Here is a 19,900-nt window from a genome sequence, read left to right as displayed (position 1 = left end):
GTACATACCTGGCTAGAGGGTAAGTCTCGTCCCCCATCCCTTCCCATAGTCTGCAGCCACCGCCCCAGTATCCGATGTTCAGAACTATAATACCTTCCAAGCTGGGCAGTGCTACTCGCTCACCATCCAGTTCTAGCTTTAAAGAAATACAAATAGACAGTGACTACAGGGTACACGATTCCCATACACATCCATTTAGAATTCACATCTATTTTCATAAATGTGCTTATATATGAGAGATGCACATGTAGAAGATGCTCCCTACCTCTCACTCAGGGCCTCTCATCTGCCCTTTTCTATCTCTTCAGTGGAACTGCTTCTATCAACATCATCAATAATGTTCTTTTGTTGAGCCCCGTGATTTTTTCAGGCCTTATCTAACTTGCTTTTTCAGTAGCACCTGACACTTGCTGACCCCCTTCCTCTTTTCCTAAAATCTTCTTTCCCTTTGCTTCCTGGGAACCACACACTCTACTTCCCTGGATGTTCCTTCTCAGGAAAGTAAACTGGGCCAGATCCATCTATCCACTGCCTACAAAACATGTCCATGGACTGGCACCAAAAACTCTTACGTAAAAAATTGATCGAGCAACTTTTCTGCAATTTGCTCCCTGTTCCCCAATGTACTTACCAGGAAAGAGTAACAATCTGCCCCTCCTCCTTCTCTTAGCTAACTCTTACTCTTTCCTGGTAAGTAGGTTAACTCACCCCCAACCCAGCTGTTTAAGCCAGAAACCTGGCAGTTATCTTTGATTTCTTTGACTTTTTACCCTTCACATCCCCTTAATCACTAAAAACAGTTGATGCTATTTCTATGTCTTTCTCTCTCTTCACCATTTCTTCCCTAAAATGTTCCTATCTGGCCTATCTGCCTCTAGCTTTACTTTCTTATGCATCCCTCACAGAGCAGTTGGATCGACACTTAAAAAATGCAAATACGTCATCCTCTAATTACAACCCTTCAATGGCTTCACTTCAACCCTTCAATGCCCATGATGAAATACAAGCTCCAATACCAGGCAAATATGACACTCTGATTTGACTTCTGTCCATCTCTCTAGCCTCAGCTCTTGTCACTTTCCTTCCTGAAAGCTATGCTCCAGCCTGAACTCACTCAAATATGCCATGTGTGCCTCTGGGTCTTTTGCAGATGCTGTTTTTAGCCTACAGCAATCTTCCCCTCCTCCTCCTCTTAGCTAACTCTTACTTATTTTCAGATTCCAGCTTGTCACTTCTTCCAGAAAGACTTGCTTATCCTGCCACTTTCCCTAGTCTCTGTAGCTCCTAGGTTACGTATTGCAGTTATTTATTCCTGTAAGACCACATGCTTTTCTTATATAACTTCTCATACTGCATTGCAATGTGGTTTAAATATCTTTTTGGTTTCTTCTCGGAGACAGGCTCTCAATCTGTCACCCAGGCTGGTGTGCAGTGGTACAATCATGGCTTACTGTAGCCTCTGCCTGCTGGGTTCAAGTGATCCTCCTGCCTCAGCCTCCTGAGCAGCTAGGACCACAGGTACATGCCACTATGCTCAGCTATTTTTATTTTTTATAAAGGTGGAGTCTCACTATGTTGCCCAGGCTAGTCTCCTTGCCTCAAGCAATCCTCCCACCTTGGCCTCCCAAAGTGCTGGGATTACAGGCATGAGCCGCTGTGCCCAGACTGGTTTAAATATCTTTTTTCACTCTAGACTGTAAATGTAGAGCAAGGGATTTATCACTGTACCTCCAGTATCGAGGACAATGACTATTTTGTAGGTATATAAATAAAATTTATTTTATTTCTGTATAATTAAAGATAATTTGTATTTTTATATAAATAAAATGTCAGACAATAAAATAAAGGTCTTTATTTTACATGCTTGTATACTTACCAATACTATCAAAGCCTAGGAAAAGTAAGATATGATGAAGTAACATAACACTCTTTTTAACAGAAAATCTTGCTTACTTCTACGCCATGGCAGCCCAGAGACTTTGAGCTAAACATTACGCCTAACGGCAACATTTTTCCTTGACTAATGTATAATCAGTCTCCTTACTCCCTGCTCACTGCTTTTCCCAAGCTGTTTATGATCTCTTTTTATTTATTTTATCAGTTCTAGGTTTCTCTGAATTAATGTCTTTGTTGTTGCTATTAACCATTACGGATTCTTTTTGGAATCAAGCAAGGAATACATATAAGACTGCCATATCTGGCTGGGCACAGTGGCTCACGCCTGTAATCCCAGCACTTTGGGAGGCCGAGTCGGGTGGATCACGAGGTCAGGAGATCGAGACCATCCTGGCTAACACAGTGAAACCCCGTCTCTACTAAAAATACAAAAAGTTAGCCAGGTGTAGTGGTGGACGCCTGTAATCCCAGCTACTCGGGAGGCTGAGGCAGGAGAATGGTGTGAACCAGGGAGGCAGAGCTTACAGTGAATGGAGATTGCACCACTGCACTCCAGCCTGGACGACAGAGCGAGACTCCATCTCAAAAAAAAAAAAGACTGCCATATCATGATGTCAGAGAGGCTGTTGCAGTAAGCAATCATTAATATTCTATTTTTACTATTTATACATTTTTATTATTTTTATTTATTAATTTTTTTTGAGACAGAGTCTTGCTCTGTCGCCCTGGCTGGAGTGCAGTGGCGTGATCTCAGCTCACTGCAAGCTCCGCCTCCTGGGTCCATGCCATTCTCCTGCCTCAGCCTCCCAAGTAGCTGGGACTACAGGCGCCTGCCACCATGCCTGGCTAATTTTCTTTTTTGTATTTATACATTTTTATTTTGGTATATAAGAGAGATGCCCGACAAAAGTAATCTGAATTAAACTTTCCATTTAAACTTCCTCTGTGTCTTCATGTTGAGTCAGGCACTGTATTAGATAACTGTAAATTATTTATCATGTATGAATGGAGGCCACTCACCCTAACAGTTAAACAGACTGGATTTACACAAATCTGGGTTCACATCTTTATTACATGTGCATTTAGGCATTAAATGAGAGAATTTGGGCAAATTACTTCATTTACAATAGTTTTCTTTTCTGCATAATGTGAATATATAATACATGCCTTATAGAATTGTGGAGAATTTAGAGGGACAATGTGTATAAAGCAAGTAGCAAAGTGCCTGGCACACAAATAAATACTCCATGTATGCTGGCAAAATATATTAACAAAGTTTAGCATTTCTGTTTAAAAAGTCTTCATAATCCAGAGACCACCTAAAACTTTAAAAAATAAAAAGTGTTAATAGCTTACCTCAACTTTTTTATTCAAATCTTTACATTCTTGCACTAAACAATCTTTGGTTCCATAGAATAAGTAAACCGCCTATGAAAAATGGGCAGAAAATATAATATTAAAACAATCTAACCCTGTAAACAATAAGAAAAAATACACTGTATCAAAGCTCCCTTTAAGAATGTTGAAGCACGCATTTTCCTTACAGTAGACTAGATGCTGATGAAAAGAAGGGCAACCAAAGGGGATACTTTTGGTGTGCAACCTCTGGCCCTATCCAACACCTCCATTCTAGTAATTTTAAAGGGTAAAATTGGAATCCACTAGGAGCAGCAATGGAAATCTATAATTAAAACACAATGTAAAAATAAAAATGCCTTTAACATATTACAGATACTTTTGGCATCATTTGTATTTTCCATTTTATTCTCTTAGGCTATTAATAGTTTAAAAGTTCTAGGTGAACTGTGGTACAGTAGATGAAATGTTACTCATCCTTCTTTTTTGGAAGATGACAATACAGGCCATTCCATTTAAGTTTAATTGTCCTCTTTCTCAGGGGAAATGTGGGATAGAAGTGATTTTTTTCTTTTTCTTTTCTTTTTTCTTTGTTTTGAGATGGAGTCTCGCTCTGTCACCAGGCTGGAGTGCAGTTGTGCGATCTCGGCCCACTGCAACCTCCGCCTCCCGGGTTCAAGTGATTCTCCTGCCTCAGTCTCTCAAGTAGCTGGAACTGCAGGCGTGCACCACCACATCCAGCTAATTTTTGTATTTTTAGTAGAGATGGGGTTTCACCGTGTTGGCCAGGATAGTCTCCATCTCCTGACCTCGTGATCTACCCACCTTGGCCTCTCAAAGTGTTGGGATTACAGGTGTGAGCCACCACGCCCAGCCTAGAAGTGATTTTTTTCTAAATAGTGTTTTCTCCCAATTTATCAAAAAAGTTGTATTTTATAAAGAAAAATATTCGAATTAGAAAATTTCACTTTTTCCTAGTACTTCAGATTACTTAAGAATAGTAATGCATATTAATCTAACAAACATTTTCTAATCACTCATGAATACAGAAAGGTTGATGTAAAGACTGAGATGAGTTAATTATCAACTGTATAAATAGTAATACGTATTACCTTAGTAACTATATTAATAAAAGGGAACTATTTCAAAATTTGAAATATTTGTAAAACAGAACCAGGAATACAATTGCTATGCATTTATTTTTGATATCCTATTGGTCAATCACCAAACGTTATTAAAAAAATTCCTAGGCAAAACTCCATCAACAGAATCAACTGTACTAGAAACCAGAGATGACCTTAATTCAAAGCTGTGGCAAACAAGCTGGTCTTTCCTTTATCTCATCTGCCTTTTGGAGGTTTTTCAAACCAATGAAATCTACTTTTCCTTTAATGACTTCACCAAAAATTTATTCTGCCTAAAATTTCCTTCCAATTTTAGCTGCCATTTAAGATAAACTATCATATATTCCATTTAGTTGCCATCTAAGCAAAATATGCTATAAAACATCCCAAATTTGAATTTAAAAAATTTGTTAGAGTTATATAATACTTTGATAAAGTTGTTTTGTTTTTTGAGATGGAAATTCCTTCTGTTGCCCAAGTTGGAGTGCAGTGGTATGATCTCAGCTCACTGCAACCTTTGCCTCCTGGTTTCAAGAGATTCTCCTATCTCAGCCTCCCGAGTGGCTGGGATTACAGACACCTGCCACCATGCCTGGCTAAATTTGTATTTTTAGTAGAGACGGTTTCACCATGTTGGCCAGGCTGGTCTTGAACTCCTGACCTCAAGTGATCCATCTGCCTCCGCCTCCCAAAGTGCTAGGATTACAGGCGTGAGCCACTGTGCCTGGCCTGATAAAGTACATTTAAAGACCTAATTAAAAAAAAAAAAGATCTAATTTGACAACCCTACACAAAACAGAGCAGGTAAGTATTTCTGTAAGTTAGTTAAATCTGAATCTAAGAGTGCTAAATATAATTGAACTATTGATTTTTACTGTACCTTTGGTGATAAGCAGGAAATGTTATTTTATCCAACACACCTTATTAAGAATTCTGCTAGAAAACAGAGATGGTGCCTTCTCACGATGAGCATGAAAATTGAGAGCCATGAGAGCATCAGGTCCAACAGAAAAATAGTTGTTCATTGTGAATTCCTGTGAGAAAGGGTAAGAATAAGCAACAGACTATGGTTCCACCTAAGCCTGAGTCATAATTAAATGTCAATCTTAGTCTTTGTGTTCTTTTGAAAAGGGAGACGCTTTTTGCATTTACTTTTCACATGGCTATTTTATACTGTCCGGTGAAGTTACCAGAAATAAAGCTTCCATTTAAGGCTGGTAACTACAGATGTGAATCTCATCTTCCATTTCTGTTTTATATGCTACACCTCAGACCTTACCATCTAGAATGGCTCTACTTGATGCTTCCAGGCTTGTCATGCCTGTGTTCCCATTACATTTGCTCTTTACATTTATCACAGCCTCCAAGCTCTCAGCTTCTACTAGTCCCACCCAGGCTACTGGTCTCACCTTAATTTATCTTACTTCCCAACGCGGCCTGGATTCCAAGGTCAATCATTTCAGTGACTGTACTCAACACCATCCTTCGTTCCAACACTCCCTTGACCTCTTCTCAATTTAGCCTTGTTTTTTTTTTTTGAGATGGAGTCTCGGACTGTCACCTGGGCTGGAATGCAGTGGCGCGATCTCGGCTCTCTGCAATCTCTGCCTCCCGGGTTCAAGCGATTCTCCTGCCTCAGCCTCCTGAGTAGCTGGGATTACAGGCGCCTGCCACCATGCCTGGCTAATTTTTTTGTATTTTTAGTAGAGATGGGGTTTCACCATGTTGGCCAGACTGGTCTCGAGCTCCTGACCTCGTGATTCGCCCGCCTCTGCCTCCCAAAGTGCTGGGATTACAGGCATGAGCCACCGCGCCCGGCCAGCCTTACTTGTTAATCTTCTCTAAATCAAACTGTTTTCTCTGCTCTATTTCCAGATTGCTGGACACTGCTGGTAAGAATCTTATAATTATGATCCTGTTACAAAGTTATTTCTAAGGATGGCTGGACACAATCGCTAATAGGACACAGTAACCCTTTAGATGACTCCTTTCCTGTATTCCCTAGTGGTTTATTTCAAAATTTACAACTCTCTTCAAGTCCCTGATAACCAGCTCCCTTGCCTTTGTTATGTTCAGATGATCTTGATTCTTGCCTCACTGAAAAAAGTGAGATCCTCAGGTATGAAAGGTATGAATTCTCATGCTCTCTTTCTGCCATCTAAAAATTCTGACTTTAATAAGGTGCACCTTTCTCCTCCAAATCAAAGACGCTCTTCCTCCTTTTGATGGTTAAGTCTAAATTTGGTCACTTGTTCTTTTCATCCTTTTCCCATTCATCTCTTATGGAACTAAATGTCTGTCCCTTCACTGCCAAAATACAATTTTCAATCCTAGTTGTTCTTTAAAAAAAAAAAAAACCCATAAACACCTTATTTTAAATAAAATAGGTCAATGTACATTAATTTGCCTTTATTTTTAAACTGAATCTTTTTTTCTAGTTTCCTAGGCATCCTTTCTTCAGAAACTAAGAGTGGGGCAATATAAGCTTCATACGGGCAAGGCCTTCATCACTGAAACTCCAGCACCTACAACAGTGCCTGGCACCAGATGGGCACAAAATACTTGCTTGAATGTATAGAGTAATGAAGTTCCTTCTTGTATTTGATTGTTTGGATGTTCTTCTATAGAGGTAAGCAGACCCTACTTGATTGTGGTATATTTATTTTTAATGACATATCATATTTCTTGAAAGCAAATGGCTGAAGAACATGTCTTCTTATTTGAATCATCTAACTGGTGTGAAACTTTGTCCATTTTTCTTTGGAGGAATGATCTCTGATAAATATTTTTAAATATTCAGCTCTGCTTTATTACTGAATAGAAATACATCCTGGTATGAATGAGAAATACATCATTTTTTTTTTTGCATATCCATCACCTCAAATATTTATCATTTATTTGTGGTAAGAACATCTAAAATCCTCTCTTTTAGGCTGAGCACAGTGGTTCACATTTGTAATCCCAGCACTTTGGGAGGCTGAGAGGTGTGGACTGCTTGAGCCCAGGAGTTTGAGACCAGCCCGGGCAACATAGAAAAATCTTGTCTCTATTGAAAATAATAAAAATAAAATTGGCCGGGTGTGGTGGCATGTGCCTGTAGTCCCAGTTACTAATGAGGCTAAGGTGGGAAGATCACTTGAGCCCAAGAGATCTAGGCTGCAGTGAGCCGTGATCACGCCAGTGCACAGTCAAATGAGACCCCGTCTCAAAAAAAAACAAAAAAACCAAAAAAACAAAAAACCTCTCTTTTGGCAATTTGAAAATATACATTATTATTAACTATAGTCACCAAGCTGTGCAATAGCAGAACTTATTCTTCCTAACTAAAACTTTATACTTATTAACCAATGTCTCCCCTTTCTCCATCTACCCTCCTACTCCCTTCAGCCTCTGGTAACCATCATTCTACTCTCGACTTTGAGTTTGATTTTTTAGATTCCACATATAAGTGACATCATACACTATTTGTCTCTCTGTGCCTGGTTTATTTATTTAACATAATGTCCTCTAGGTTCAGCTATGTTGCCGAGAATGACAGATTTTCCTGTTTTTTTTTTTTTAAAGTCTGAATAGTTTTCCATTGTGTGTATATGGCATATTTAAAAAAACCATTCATTCACTGATGGGCACTGAGCTTATTTTCTGCATCTCGGCTATTGTACATAATGCTGCAATGAACATGGCAGCATGGACATCTGTTTGATATACTGATTTCAATTCCTTTGGGTAATATCCATAAATGGGATTGCTGGAACATATGGTAATTCTAGTTTTAGTTTTTTGAGAAACCTCCATATTGTTTCCCAAAATGGTTGTACTAATTTGCAATACCAATAGTGTATAAGGATTCTCTCTTTTCCACATCCTTGCCAACATCTGTTATTACTCACCAATGAAATAGGATAGGAAAGCCCAAAATAAATACACATATCTATGGCCAATTGATTTCTGACAAAGGTGCCAAGAACATACAGTAGGGAAAGGAGAGTCTCATCAATAAATGGTACTGGGAAAGCTGGATACCCACATGCAGAACAATGAAAATCAACCCTTATTTCACCAATTATAAAGAATCAACTCAAAATGGATTAAAGACTTAAATGTACAACCTGAAACTATAAAAGTACTAAAGGAAAATGTAAGGAAAAAGCTTCATGACATTGGCCTGGGCAGTTATTTGTTTGATATGATCTCAAAAGCACAGGCAATAAAAGTAAAAATAGAAAAAAGGGATTGCATCACACTAGAAAGATTCTACACAGCAAAGGAAAACAATAGAGTGAAGAGGCAACCCACAGCTTGGGAGAAAATCTCCGTAAATTATACACTCGATAAGGAACTAATCTCCAAAATGCAGAAGGAATTCAAGTTACTCAATAACAACCAATAATCTTATTAAAAAATGGGCAAAGGACTTGAAGAGACATTTCTCAAAAGACATAAAAATGGCCAACAGATACAGGTTCAGCATCCCTAATATGAACATCTGAAATCTGAAATGTCCCCAAATCTCAAACTTTTTGAACACTGACATGACACTCAGAGGAAATGCTCATGGGAGCATTTTGAATTTCAGCTTTTCAGATTAGAAATGCTCAAGGGGTACATATTGTGCACATATTCTAAAATCCAAAAAAATCAGAAATCTGAAATACTTCTGGTCCCGTTTTTTTGGACAAGGGATATTCAACCTGCATATGAAAAAATGCTGAACATTTCTAATCATCAGAGAATTGCAAATGAAAACCACAATGAGCTATCACCTCACACCTATTAGATTGGCTACTATCAAAAAGAGAAATACATCTTTAATGTTGGCATTTCAGGCACTATGATAACTGACAAATACTTTTGAGCACAGGAACCATTTTAAAGGATCTCTCAATACTTATTTTTTTCTTTCAATTTTTTTTTAAATAAATCAAAGCAGTCCACTTTAATAAGCTATATAGTTCTACAAGGCTTCAAAGGAAACACTGCAGTTTTCTGTCTACTTCTCCTCATTTATAATTCCTGCTCCCAGAGCTCTTTCCATAGTTCTTTCTTCTGGTATTTATATTTCTAAATAACATAATCAGATCATTACTGTTTGATTTTTTTTTTTTTTTTGAGACAGAGTCTTGCTCTGTTGCCCAGGCTAGAGTACAGTGGCGTGATCTTGGCTCACTGCACCCTCTGCCTCCCGGGTTCAAGCAATTCTCCTGCCTCAGCCTCCCAAGTAGCTGGGATTACAGGCACCCACGACCACGCCCGGCTAATTTTTGTATTTTTAATAGAGACGGGGTTTCACCATGTTGGCCAGACTGGTCTCGAACTCCTGACCTTGTGATCCGCCCGCCTCAGCCTCCCAGAGTGCTGGGATTACAGGCGTGAGCCACCGTGCCTGGCCAATTTGTGATTTTTAAATTTTAAATATTACTTACTGTATTCTTTTTCTCTTTTTTTAGAGATGGGGTCTCATCTGCACTCTGTCACCCAGGCTGGAATGCGGTGGCGTGATGACAGCTCACTGCAGCCTTGAACTCTTGGGCTCAAGCAATCTTCCTGCCTCAGCCTCCTGAGTTGCTGGGACTACAGGCGTGTGCCCCCATGTCCAGTTCCTTTGCTTTTTGTTGTACTTTCTGAGTGGTGTCTTCAATTGTACTTTCCAATCTGATACTGAATTTTAGTTTATAAGAGCCTTTTCTGAGGCATGTGTTTCTGAATGTTCCTTTTATAGAACCCTGTTCTATTAATATTTTCATTTTTCTCTGAGAACATTAGTCCCACTCTCTGACTTCCTTCAGCTTCCTGGACTGTGTTTCCTACAATTCTTTCTTCTTGTTTCTTTGGGGCTCTCTCATGGCAGAGGCTTTCCTTAAATGTTTGTGCCTCCAATCCTTGGCTGTATATGTTCATGTTTTAAGAGTAAGGCATAAAAAGTAAACTGTGAACTTTGCATCCAAAAGCAGGTCTTGCTAGGGTATAAGCTTCATTATAGGACTACAGTGCAAAAATCTGGTCCTTTTGCTAGGAGACACTCAAATATTGGTACCTGTTAATTTTTTCCTTGGGCAAGCTAGCTTCCCCAGAGAGAAATCCTCTGTGCCACTATTCTTGAAGTTGAGTGGATGAAAACGGCCAGTGATTTCACTTTGCACTAAATCTGTTTTCAGTATGGCGTTAGCTGGCTAGAGTCTCTCTAAACTTTCCAGAGTAAACCTCCAATCTACTACCTGAGTTGAGGAGGGTAGTAAATGACCATGTGAAGCTGGGGAAAGAGGAAGTGATCTAGGGGACGAACAGCTTCTTTCGCTCACTCCTTCTATTTTCAGACCCACTCTACACTACTGCTCTCTGAGTGATGTGGTGACTTGAATTCCTAAGCCTTTGCTTGGTTCTGCTCAACAAACTGGTTTCTTTCTTGGTTTTCTGCAGTGTAGGCACTTTTGAGCTTTTTTCAATATGCAAACCTTCCTACTTTTGGCTTCTGAAGACTGCTGTGATCTCTTTCTCCTTAAGGTTTTGTGCCTTCTCAAAAATCTATACGAGATCTTTTAAAGGCACATTTTAGAGGGATTTCAGTGGCAAGGAGATGGAGAAGCAGAGAAACATGCATGTGTTCCCCAAATGCACTTCTTTAAAGTCTGCTTTAATTGTGCTGTTTATCACCCACCTACTGTAATTCTCTTTCTCTGTTTTCTCCTTATTTACTTACTACACTCTTTAGTCTCCTTTAGTGGCCTCTCTTAATCTGTGTCACCTAAATATGTTTCTTTTCAAGATGTAGTTCATGGCTGGGCAGTGACTCATGCCTGTAATCCCAACACTTTGGAAGGCTGAGGTGGGAGGACTGCTTGAGCCTAGGAGTTCGAGACCAGCCTGGACAATATAGGGAGACCGTCTCTCCACAAAACAGAAACAAAAACAAAAACTATCTGGGCATGGTGGCACATGCCAATGGTCCCAGCTACTTGGGAGGCTGAGGTGGGAGGATCGCTTGGGCCCAGAGGTCAAGGCTGCAGTGAGCTGTCATCACAATACTGCACTCCAGCTTGAGTGACAGACCGAGACCTTGTCTCCACAACAAAAGAAAAAAAAAAAAGAAAAGATGTAGTTCTTGGCCCTCTTTTCCCCTCTCACTCCCCACATTCTCTTATGCATTCTCAGCATGTAAACAATTATCAGAAATAAAGCTTCAGCCTAAATAAAGGCTGATAAATAGGGATGTGAATCCCACAACTTGGGCTACTCCCCCTGCCCCCACCCCAGTTTATTTTACTTCCTAACCCAGTCTAGATTCCTCAATCTGCATCTCTAGCTCTGTCTTTATTCCTGAGCAATAAGCCTAAACTTCCAACTTCTTGTTTAACACTTCAAAAACTTTTAGATTGATATGCCCAATATCTATCTCATTTTCTTCCTACCCAAACCTGAAACTTGGTATTTTTCTTATAGTCATTTCCATATATCCAGTTATAAAAACTAGAAATCTAGTAGTAATATGTATTTTCTCTCTTCCCTTTATACTAATCAGTTGTCAAGTATTGATTAATTCTACCTCTAAAATGTCTTTGCATTGTCCTCATCCTGGTTCTACCTAGTGCAGGCTTCTAAGCTATTTTCACATTATCTCCAGAGTATCTTTTAAAAATACAGATCTGCTCTCTCTGTATTATTTGCTACTTGCTAGCCATGCTTTGCACTCTCTCACCTCTATTCCCTCTGCCTGTAAAGTCCTTTGCTTTTTTAAGGACCAACTCCCGTATCACTTCCTCTGAATCTTCTCAGCCTGATCAGCTAGGGCAGAACTAAGCATACCTGCACCCTGTTCTCTCCCATAACACATTTACAGTCCAGCTTGTGAGGTAAGCATATAAGCTTCTGTTCTGCTCCACAGCCAGCTCCCTTGAGATAAGCACCAGGTGTCTGTATCCCACCAGAGTGCCGTATCTTGTGCAATGAAGCTGAAACCACTTGCAACTGAGTCACTAACAACATACCTTGGGCTTTCTTAAGTTGTAGTATCCTTTATTTGTTACTTGAACTTTCCATCTAAAAAACAGAAGTTAAAAAAAACAGCACTTTTTACAATAAACCCCGTACTCTAGATGTTTGGATAAATGAGGGTTTTCTATTAAAATACCATCTAAAAAAGTAACCACATGTATATGAGCATGCAAATTTAGGGATAAGTACTCAGTGTAACTTATTACTTTGGCTCTTACATAATAAAACAAAACACCAGCATCTATGTATAAGTACAACTAGCATAGTCTTTCACATTTAAATTACATGGCACATTTCATCTACACAAGTCTTCATTTGTAAACCAAACAATTACGGCTAAATCTCAAGAAATCTACTTTCTGGGGAAATGTAACTTACCGATCTAGTTTAATTCCATCTGCTTCCATTACATTTCGCAAAACCTGTGCAACTGGAATTTCTCCAGCATAACCTGTACCCCAACCCAATGTATTGGATAGATCGTTGCCTGTTCCCAGAGGCAAAACTGCAACTTGTGGAATGTACTTTTCTTGTCCCTAGAATATGGAAGATATGTTTTAGATTTTTCTCTGCAGACTATTTGCTGGGTAATAATATTTTGTAAAATTTAATAAGACCAAAACAGTAAGGACACAAATATAACAACTGTATGTTGTTTTGGTAAAGCTTATGCTAATTGCTTAATCAAAACATTTCATTTTTAACTACTTGAAGCTGGCAATGTCTAATATTCATCTGCATAATAAAAAATATAAAGCAAAAATATTCTATATTAGGTTGGGCACAGTGGCTCACCCACGTAATCCCAGCACTTTGGGAGGCCAAGGTGGGAGGACTGCTTGAGCCCAGGAGTTTGACAGCAGCCCAGGCAATATGGTGAAACCCTGTCTCTACAAAAAATACAAAAATTAGCCAGGCGTGGTAGCGCACACCTACAGTCTCAGCAACTTTGTAGGCTGAGGTGGGAGGATGGCTTGAACCTGAGAGATGGAGGTTGCAGTTAGCTGTGTTTGCGCCGCTGCACTCCAGCCTGGGTGACAGCGCGAGACTGTATCTCAAAAAAAAAAAAAAAAAAAAAAAAAACCAACCCCTTATATATATAGTATATTTATCTTAGAAGTCCTTCTGTAGTAGTTCTTAAAGACTAATACCTTAATCTTCATGTCATCAACTGCATCCAGGACCCACCCTACAGTCCCATCCCCTCCACAAACAAGTACTCGAGCTGAATAATATGGAAGAAGAGTACAGAGTTGTAGGGCTTTGATAGGAGGAGTTTTAGTTACATCAAAAACCTAGAAACAAAAGACAAAGAAAAATTATTTTTATCCAACATTTTCCTTCATCTGTAAGGATGATTTCCCTCTAGATGAGTAGAGATATAGTTAAATAACGTTACTGGCTACTATGTATTTAACAATATGCCAGGCACCGTGCCAGACTCTTTATATTCATTGTAGCTCATCCCCACACTGACTCTACAAATGGAAACTGAGTTGCAGGAAGGTTAAATCACTTGCCTGTGATTCTCCAGGTAATTAAGTGCTGAAATACAAGGCTAGGTGTGGTAACTCACGCCTATAATCCCAGCACTTTGGGAGGCCGAGGCGGGTGAATCACTTGATGTCAGAAGTTTGAGACCAGCCTGGCCAACATGGTGAAATACTGTCTCTACTAAAAATACAAAAATTAGCCAGTGTGGTGTTGTGTGCTTGTGATCCTAGCTACTCGGGAGGCTGAGGTAGGAGAATCACTTGAACCTGGGAGGCAGAGTTTGCAGTGAGCCGAGATCATGCCCCTGCACTCCAGCTTGGGCAACAAAGCAAGACTCTTTCTCAAAAAAAAAAAAAAAAAAAAAAAAAAAAATCCAAATTACAGTTTATCTACTATACCACATTGCCTCCTTCCTGTTCACATAAACCACAATGTGCTAAGTTCACCTTTAATTAGTGTTTCATATCTTATACTGGCTTAAAAAAAAATCACCAGTGCAAGTCAGCACAAATTTCTGGAAAGCAATTTTGCAATACATAGAAAATGACATAAAAATGTAAGTAACTTTGATTATCCATAATTCTGTCAATGACCCTAGAAAAATATTTCAAAAGACAAAAATGTCTAAAAATATATATAAAAATATTCACTGTAGCATTATTTATAGTACAATCATAGAGACAGTGTTACCTTTCAACAGTAGAGACTGGATAAATAATGCTATTTCCATTCAATTATTTTAGTCATTAAATATGTAATATGAGGACTATGTTGAAACAAGGAAAAATATTTATACCATTAAAAAAATCAGAAGCAAATTTGTATCTAGATTATTGTTATAGTACTGTTAATATGTAAAGTAAATGCATAGATAATTAATGGAAAGAACAAGAAAAAAGAACTGATGTATTTGTATGGAGAAACTGCAAATGATTTTCTCTGTATTTTTTATAATTTTCTTAAGCTGTATAATATTGAAAGTGTAAAAAATACAAATTGGAAGGGCAAAGTTATTGCATTTCTAACTGCTACACAATGGGCTTTCTTTTTTTAAATTTTTTTTGTATTTTTTTGTTTTTTGGTTAATTTTTCAAAGTAAAATTATATTCAATTTTAATGATCCCTTTTATTTTTAAAACTGAGGTATAATTTACATATAAGATTCACCCATTTGAAGTGAACAAGTCAATAATTTTTAATAAGTTCACTGAATTGCACAACCACCACCATCATCCAGTTTAGAACATTTTTGTTGCTTCAATAAGATCCCTCAATGTCCATTCGCAGTCACTCCCCATTTCCATCCCTAGAACCAATAATCTATTCTCTACCTCTACAGACTTGCCTTTTCTAGACACGTCACATAAGTGGAGTCATACAATATAAGGTCCCTTGTATCTGCCTTCTTTCACTTAGTATGTTTTTGATGTTCATTTATTGTAATATATACGTATCAGTAGTTTGTTCCTTTTTGTCATTTCATGGTATTCCATTGTATGGCTACATCACATTTTGTTTATCAACTCATCAGCTGATGAACAGCTGAGCTGTTTATGCTTTTTGGCTATCATGAATAATGCTGCTGTGAACATTTTCATGCAGATCTTTGTGAGAAATGTTTTCACTTCCCTTGGGTAGATTCCTAGTACACGAATTGCTAGAAGATATAATAAATTTATATTTAACTTTTTAAGAAACTGCCAAGATGTCTTCTAAAGAGGTTGTACCATTTTATATTTCCACCACAAGAGTTCCTGTTTATGCAAATACTTAAATGGCTGATCTTTTTGTAATTATTATTCTTTCCTATGATCAGGTGATTAGTGACTTGAAGCATTAATAATCATTGCATTTTAGGGAAAATGAAAACATTAATATAAAAAGGAAGTTTTTTTCTTTAGTTACCTGGACTGGATTCAACAAGATCCTAAATTCTCCCAATAGTCCTTCTCCCATATTAGTTCCACTACGAGAGTTGGCCAGGATTATTAATGGGGTCCATTGCTTTCCAAGCTTAGAGGCTAGCTAAAAAAAATTGCCACGAGTGAAAAGGTTTAGTATCTTAAAGATGAAAAGCACATTTTCCATGCCTTGAGAACAATGGTGCTATAATTTGCTGAAATAAAAACAACTATACTAGTTCTCTCAATTCAATATAAAAATCAAAGAATTCTAAGAATGGAAGGGAACCTAGAAATTAACTAATTTAAGCTCCCATTCAATGTTTAATTCTCTTCTACATTATTCTAGATAAGTCATCCAGCATATGCTCGGACACTCACATAAGGAACTCACTAGTAATGCAGCCCATTACACTGCTACATCAAATTATTAGAAAGTTTGGACTTAAACTGAGTTGAAAATCTGTCTTTCTATAACGTTCAACCATTCACAGAATCGGCACTGATTTTTTTCTCTGATCTTTCACCTTGATTTTCCTTTACTGGATGTATTCTGGTGTGTTTTGCAAAGTTTTATTTCTTTTTTTTTAAAATGGGGTGCTCATATTAAAAAATCTGGACTTCTAATAGCTCAAAGTCAAATGAAATTAATACTTTTCACAATGTAACCATTTCTTCTTCCCCTCTCCTTGTAGATGTAACCATTAATGAAGTTATTCTGTGGTTTTACTTAGAGATTCTCCTCTCTTGTGATCTCAGGTTGAACTCAGATAAATAAGACATTGTATTTAAAAAAAGTGTCAAAACAATACTGTTTGAAAAATTTAAAATGTCCCTTTCCTTGCAGGAATATTGACAGAGGTGGCATGTAAGACATAAAATCTTAATTTGAAAAAGGTACAATTTTAAAATAAAATAGTTCAATTATTTTGGTATATCCAATTAGAAAATAAATCCATAAATTTTTATAACATTTCCTTAAGAGCTACATAAAGACTGAGAGATTCAGTAAGTTACATCAATTTCATACACATATCTACATACTATAAACTGTTGTCAACAGGTTTAATGTTCACCATTATTTGTGGGAGCATTTATAATGTGCAATGTGCACTTATCACTAGGGACCCTGTATAAAGTTCAAAATAGAAAAATATTTTTAGAACAAGGTGTGAGGAAAATCTATTTTCTTTTCACTGACAATAATCATGAATCCCAAAACCGACTGTTCATCAGAATCTTCTGAGGACCTTAAAAAAAAAGATGAATTCCTGGACTTACCCTATACCTACTAAATCAAATATGGCCATGAAGGTACTACTCAGAAATCTGTATTTTTAAAAAGCTCCCTAAATCATTCAGATGCAGGCAATGATTTAGAAACCACTAATATAACATTTCCAATTTCCTTTTAGACATGAAAGAACTCAAGAGCCCAAATTTTTGACCCATCTCTAGGAACTAGGTAGGATTTTATGGCTTACCATAATGGCATTTTATTTCCCTCCTTGGTCTTGATCTGTTATTTAAGCTTATTTTATTCCTGGCACCAATTCTTCTTACATACTGTCTTAACTATCTCAAACAATGACTTAAGCAGCTTTTTAAAAATCAATCGTATAAGAGAAATAAACTCTAATTACCACTTCATAATCTGTTTTTTTGTCTTTACGCATCTGATTAATGGAGGTTAAATAACTTGGTGGAATGATTAGGTTTTTGAATTCTCCAAAATCGCATTTTTCATTCTTTAAACTATTTTTCATGCACTCATCATGTACTGTTTTCTGGCACCAAATGCACCTGAGGGAAGGAAGAAACAAGCATTAACTAGCTTTAAACCATAATCTCAATGATAACCCCCAAAACAATCATTTTTATTTAAAAAAAAAACATAATTTTATCACTACTTACCATAACATTTGGCAAATAAAAGATATGCACTATCTGCACAGTGAAATGGAGCAATAAGGTTTGAACATATTTGGCAGTTTAATCTAACAGCATTTTTTTTTTTTTTTTTTTTTTTGAGACAGGGTCTCACTCTGTCCACCAGACTGGAGTGCAGTGGCATGATCTCAGCTCACTGCAACCTCCGCCTCCCAGGCTCACGTGATTCTTCTGCCTCAGTCTCCCAAGTAGCTGGGATTACAAGTTCGTGCTACTACCGCCTGGGTAATTTTTGTATTCTTAGTAAAGATGGGGTTTCACTATGTTGACCAGGCTGGTCTTGAACTCCAGACCTCAAATGGTCCACCCACCTCGGCCTCCTATAAGTGCTGGGATTGCTGGAGTGAGCCACTGTGCCCCGCCTAACAGCATTTCTTAAAATGTGGGCCCCAAGATCCATTCAGGGCATCTGTGAAGTTAAAATTTTAATAATAACACTAAAGAATTATTTCACCCTCATCCTCTCAAAAGTGTATAGGGGAATTTTCCAGAAGCTTTATGACATGTGCTATGACAATAGAAGCAAATATGATAATCTAGCTGAATTACAAGTGAAAGAAATGTGCAAAAATTTAAAACAATGTAACTCTCCTCACAATTTTCATAAAAATAATTTGCTATTATTTTAAAAATATTTTAAAAATTTATCAGTTTTAATTTATGACATGGTAAATATCAATAGATATGATCCACATAAACAAAAGCTGATCTAAAATGATAGTTTCATATATATTTGTGCTTTGGCTGAAATGTAGGTTCATGAGGCCTAAAGTCCTTGCTGTTTAAATGCCCCACTGACATGGACCCTTGAAGAGTTCCTGAGGGTCCAGCTCGAAAATCTCTTAACCTGTAAATGTAAGTACAACCATGCATTTCTTTTTGTCAGTTAATACGAAAATAATTCATATGCTTGCTTTTGAAATAGACATAAGAACATGTGCATTCAGATTTGCAACTATGTTTGGATCCAATTGGTAAAACAGGCAGAGAACAGAGCTGGTAAAGGTCCTGGGTTTCTATTATTAATTTGCTAAGTATTTAATCCACTCACAGATAAGGCAGATCTGACTGAAGAGATAAAGCAGGCCACCAGAAAAGAATGGTTATAATTAAATGAATATAAAAAAAAAAGAGGATAAACATTCTTTCACCCAGAGGTCCTCTGTTGACCTTCTATTTTAAGCTGTTTTTTCCTTTTGGATATTCAGATTTGTCAAGTACTTAGTGCTGTATACTCGAGTCCTATTTACTGCTAAAAGCAAGAGTTCTCTGCATAATCTGTTACAGAGAAAAGTAAAATAATTTGCATAATCACATTTGTTAACTTTAAACTCAACTTGAGAAACTATAATAGACTGGTTATGTGGCTGAAGTATAATATCTTTACTTATTGGTCTACCACAACTTTAAAATAGTATATCACCATCAAAAGCAATCAGAAAGGACACCCACTGAATTATTTCATAATGGTTTCCTCTGGGAAGAAAAGTAGGACTGAGGAATGGGAAGAATATTAACTTTTTAGTCTACGTTTTTTTTTGTATGTATTGCTTGAGATCCTAAAAACCAGAATATAAACATGAACTACTTGTATAAATTTTAAAAATTATTTTGCCGGGCGCGGTGGCTCAAGCCTGTAATCCCAGCACTTTGGGAGGCCGAGGCGGGTGGATCACGAGGTCAGGAGATCGAGACCATCCTGGCTAACACGGTGAAACCCCGTCTCTACTAAAAAATACAAAAAAATTAGCCGGGCGTGCTGGCGGGCGCCTGTGGTCCCAGCTACTCGGGAGGCTGAGGCAGGAGAATGGCATGAACCCAGGAGGTGGAGGTTGCGGTGAGCCGAGATCTCACCACCGCACTCCAGCCTGGGGGACAGAGAAAGACTCCGTCTCAAAAAAAAAAAAAAAAAAAAAAAAAAATTATTTTAAATACTAGCTTATAAAAATTTAAAAATACAAAAAGGCATAAAATAAAAATCATCCAGAGAGAGTCACTCTTAACTTTTTGACTTATTTATTCTCAGTTTTATAGTGTATACATTTGTTTTGCAGGTTAGAAGTATGATGTATATGTATCTGGATAATGCTTTTCTACATTGTGTCGTAAACTTTTTTGTATATCATTCAATTTTTTTAAAACATGGTTTGTAAAGAATGTATATTATTACATCATGCGAATATAGTATAA

General features: G+C 37.6%; 2 protein-coding genes across 6 annotated transcripts in view; one reads left to right on the top strand and one right to left on the bottom strand.

The window, feature by feature from the left end:
* DGKE (diacylglycerol kinase epsilon) overlaps nt 1-19,900 on the bottom strand; it is a 34,836-nt gene that overhangs the window by 6,754 nt on the left and 8,182 nt on the right. Inside the window, exons 3-10 of one of the 3 annotated variants that reach the window (XM_055258567.2) lie at nt 17,404-17,563; nt 15,765-15,884; nt 13,517-13,660; nt 12,744-12,901; nt 12,359-12,410; nt 5,297-5,410; nt 3,253-3,324; nt 9-136 (exon numbers count right to left, since the gene is read on the bottom strand). In XM_055258567.2, the coding sequence (XP_055114542.1) occupies nt 9-136; nt 3,253-3,324; nt 5,297-5,410; nt 12,359-12,410; nt 12,744-12,901; nt 13,517-13,660; nt 15,765-15,884; nt 17,404-17,563 (948 nt within the window). The remainder of the gene's footprint in view (nt 1-8; nt 137-3,252; nt 3,325-5,296; nt 5,411-12,358; nt 12,411-12,743; nt 12,902-13,516; nt 13,661-15,764; nt 15,885-17,403; nt 17,564-19,900) is intronic. The other 2 variants (XM_063628438.1, XM_063628439.1) reach the window with 2 other exon arrangements.
* TRIM25 (tripartite motif containing 25) overlaps nt 1-19,900 on the top strand; it is a 77,471-nt gene that overhangs the window by 51,672 nt on the left and 5,899 nt on the right. For 2 of the 3 annotated variants that reach the window (XR_010117978.1, XR_010117977.1), the window contains exons 10-11: nt 6,815-7,005; nt 18,466-18,565. The gene's annotated coding sequence lies outside the window, so the exon portion shown is untranslated. Of the gene's footprint in view, nt 1-6,814; nt 7,006-17,175; nt 17,226-17,796; nt 17,936-18,465; nt 18,566-19,900 lie in introns of all 3 variants that reach the window. The other variant, XR_010117976.1, reaches the window with a different exon arrangement.

This window comes from Symphalangus syndactylus, chromosome 20 (assembly GCF_028878055.3).
Source record: "Symphalangus syndactylus isolate Jambi chromosome 20, NHGRI_mSymSyn1-v2.1_pri, whole genome shotgun sequence".
NCBI classification, from domain to species: domain Eukaryota; kingdom Metazoa; phylum Chordata; class Mammalia; order Primates; family Hylobatidae; genus Symphalangus; species Symphalangus syndactylus.
The sequence above is the reverse complement of the archived record's forward strand: the minus strand, read 5'-3'. Positions and strand labels throughout refer to the sequence as shown.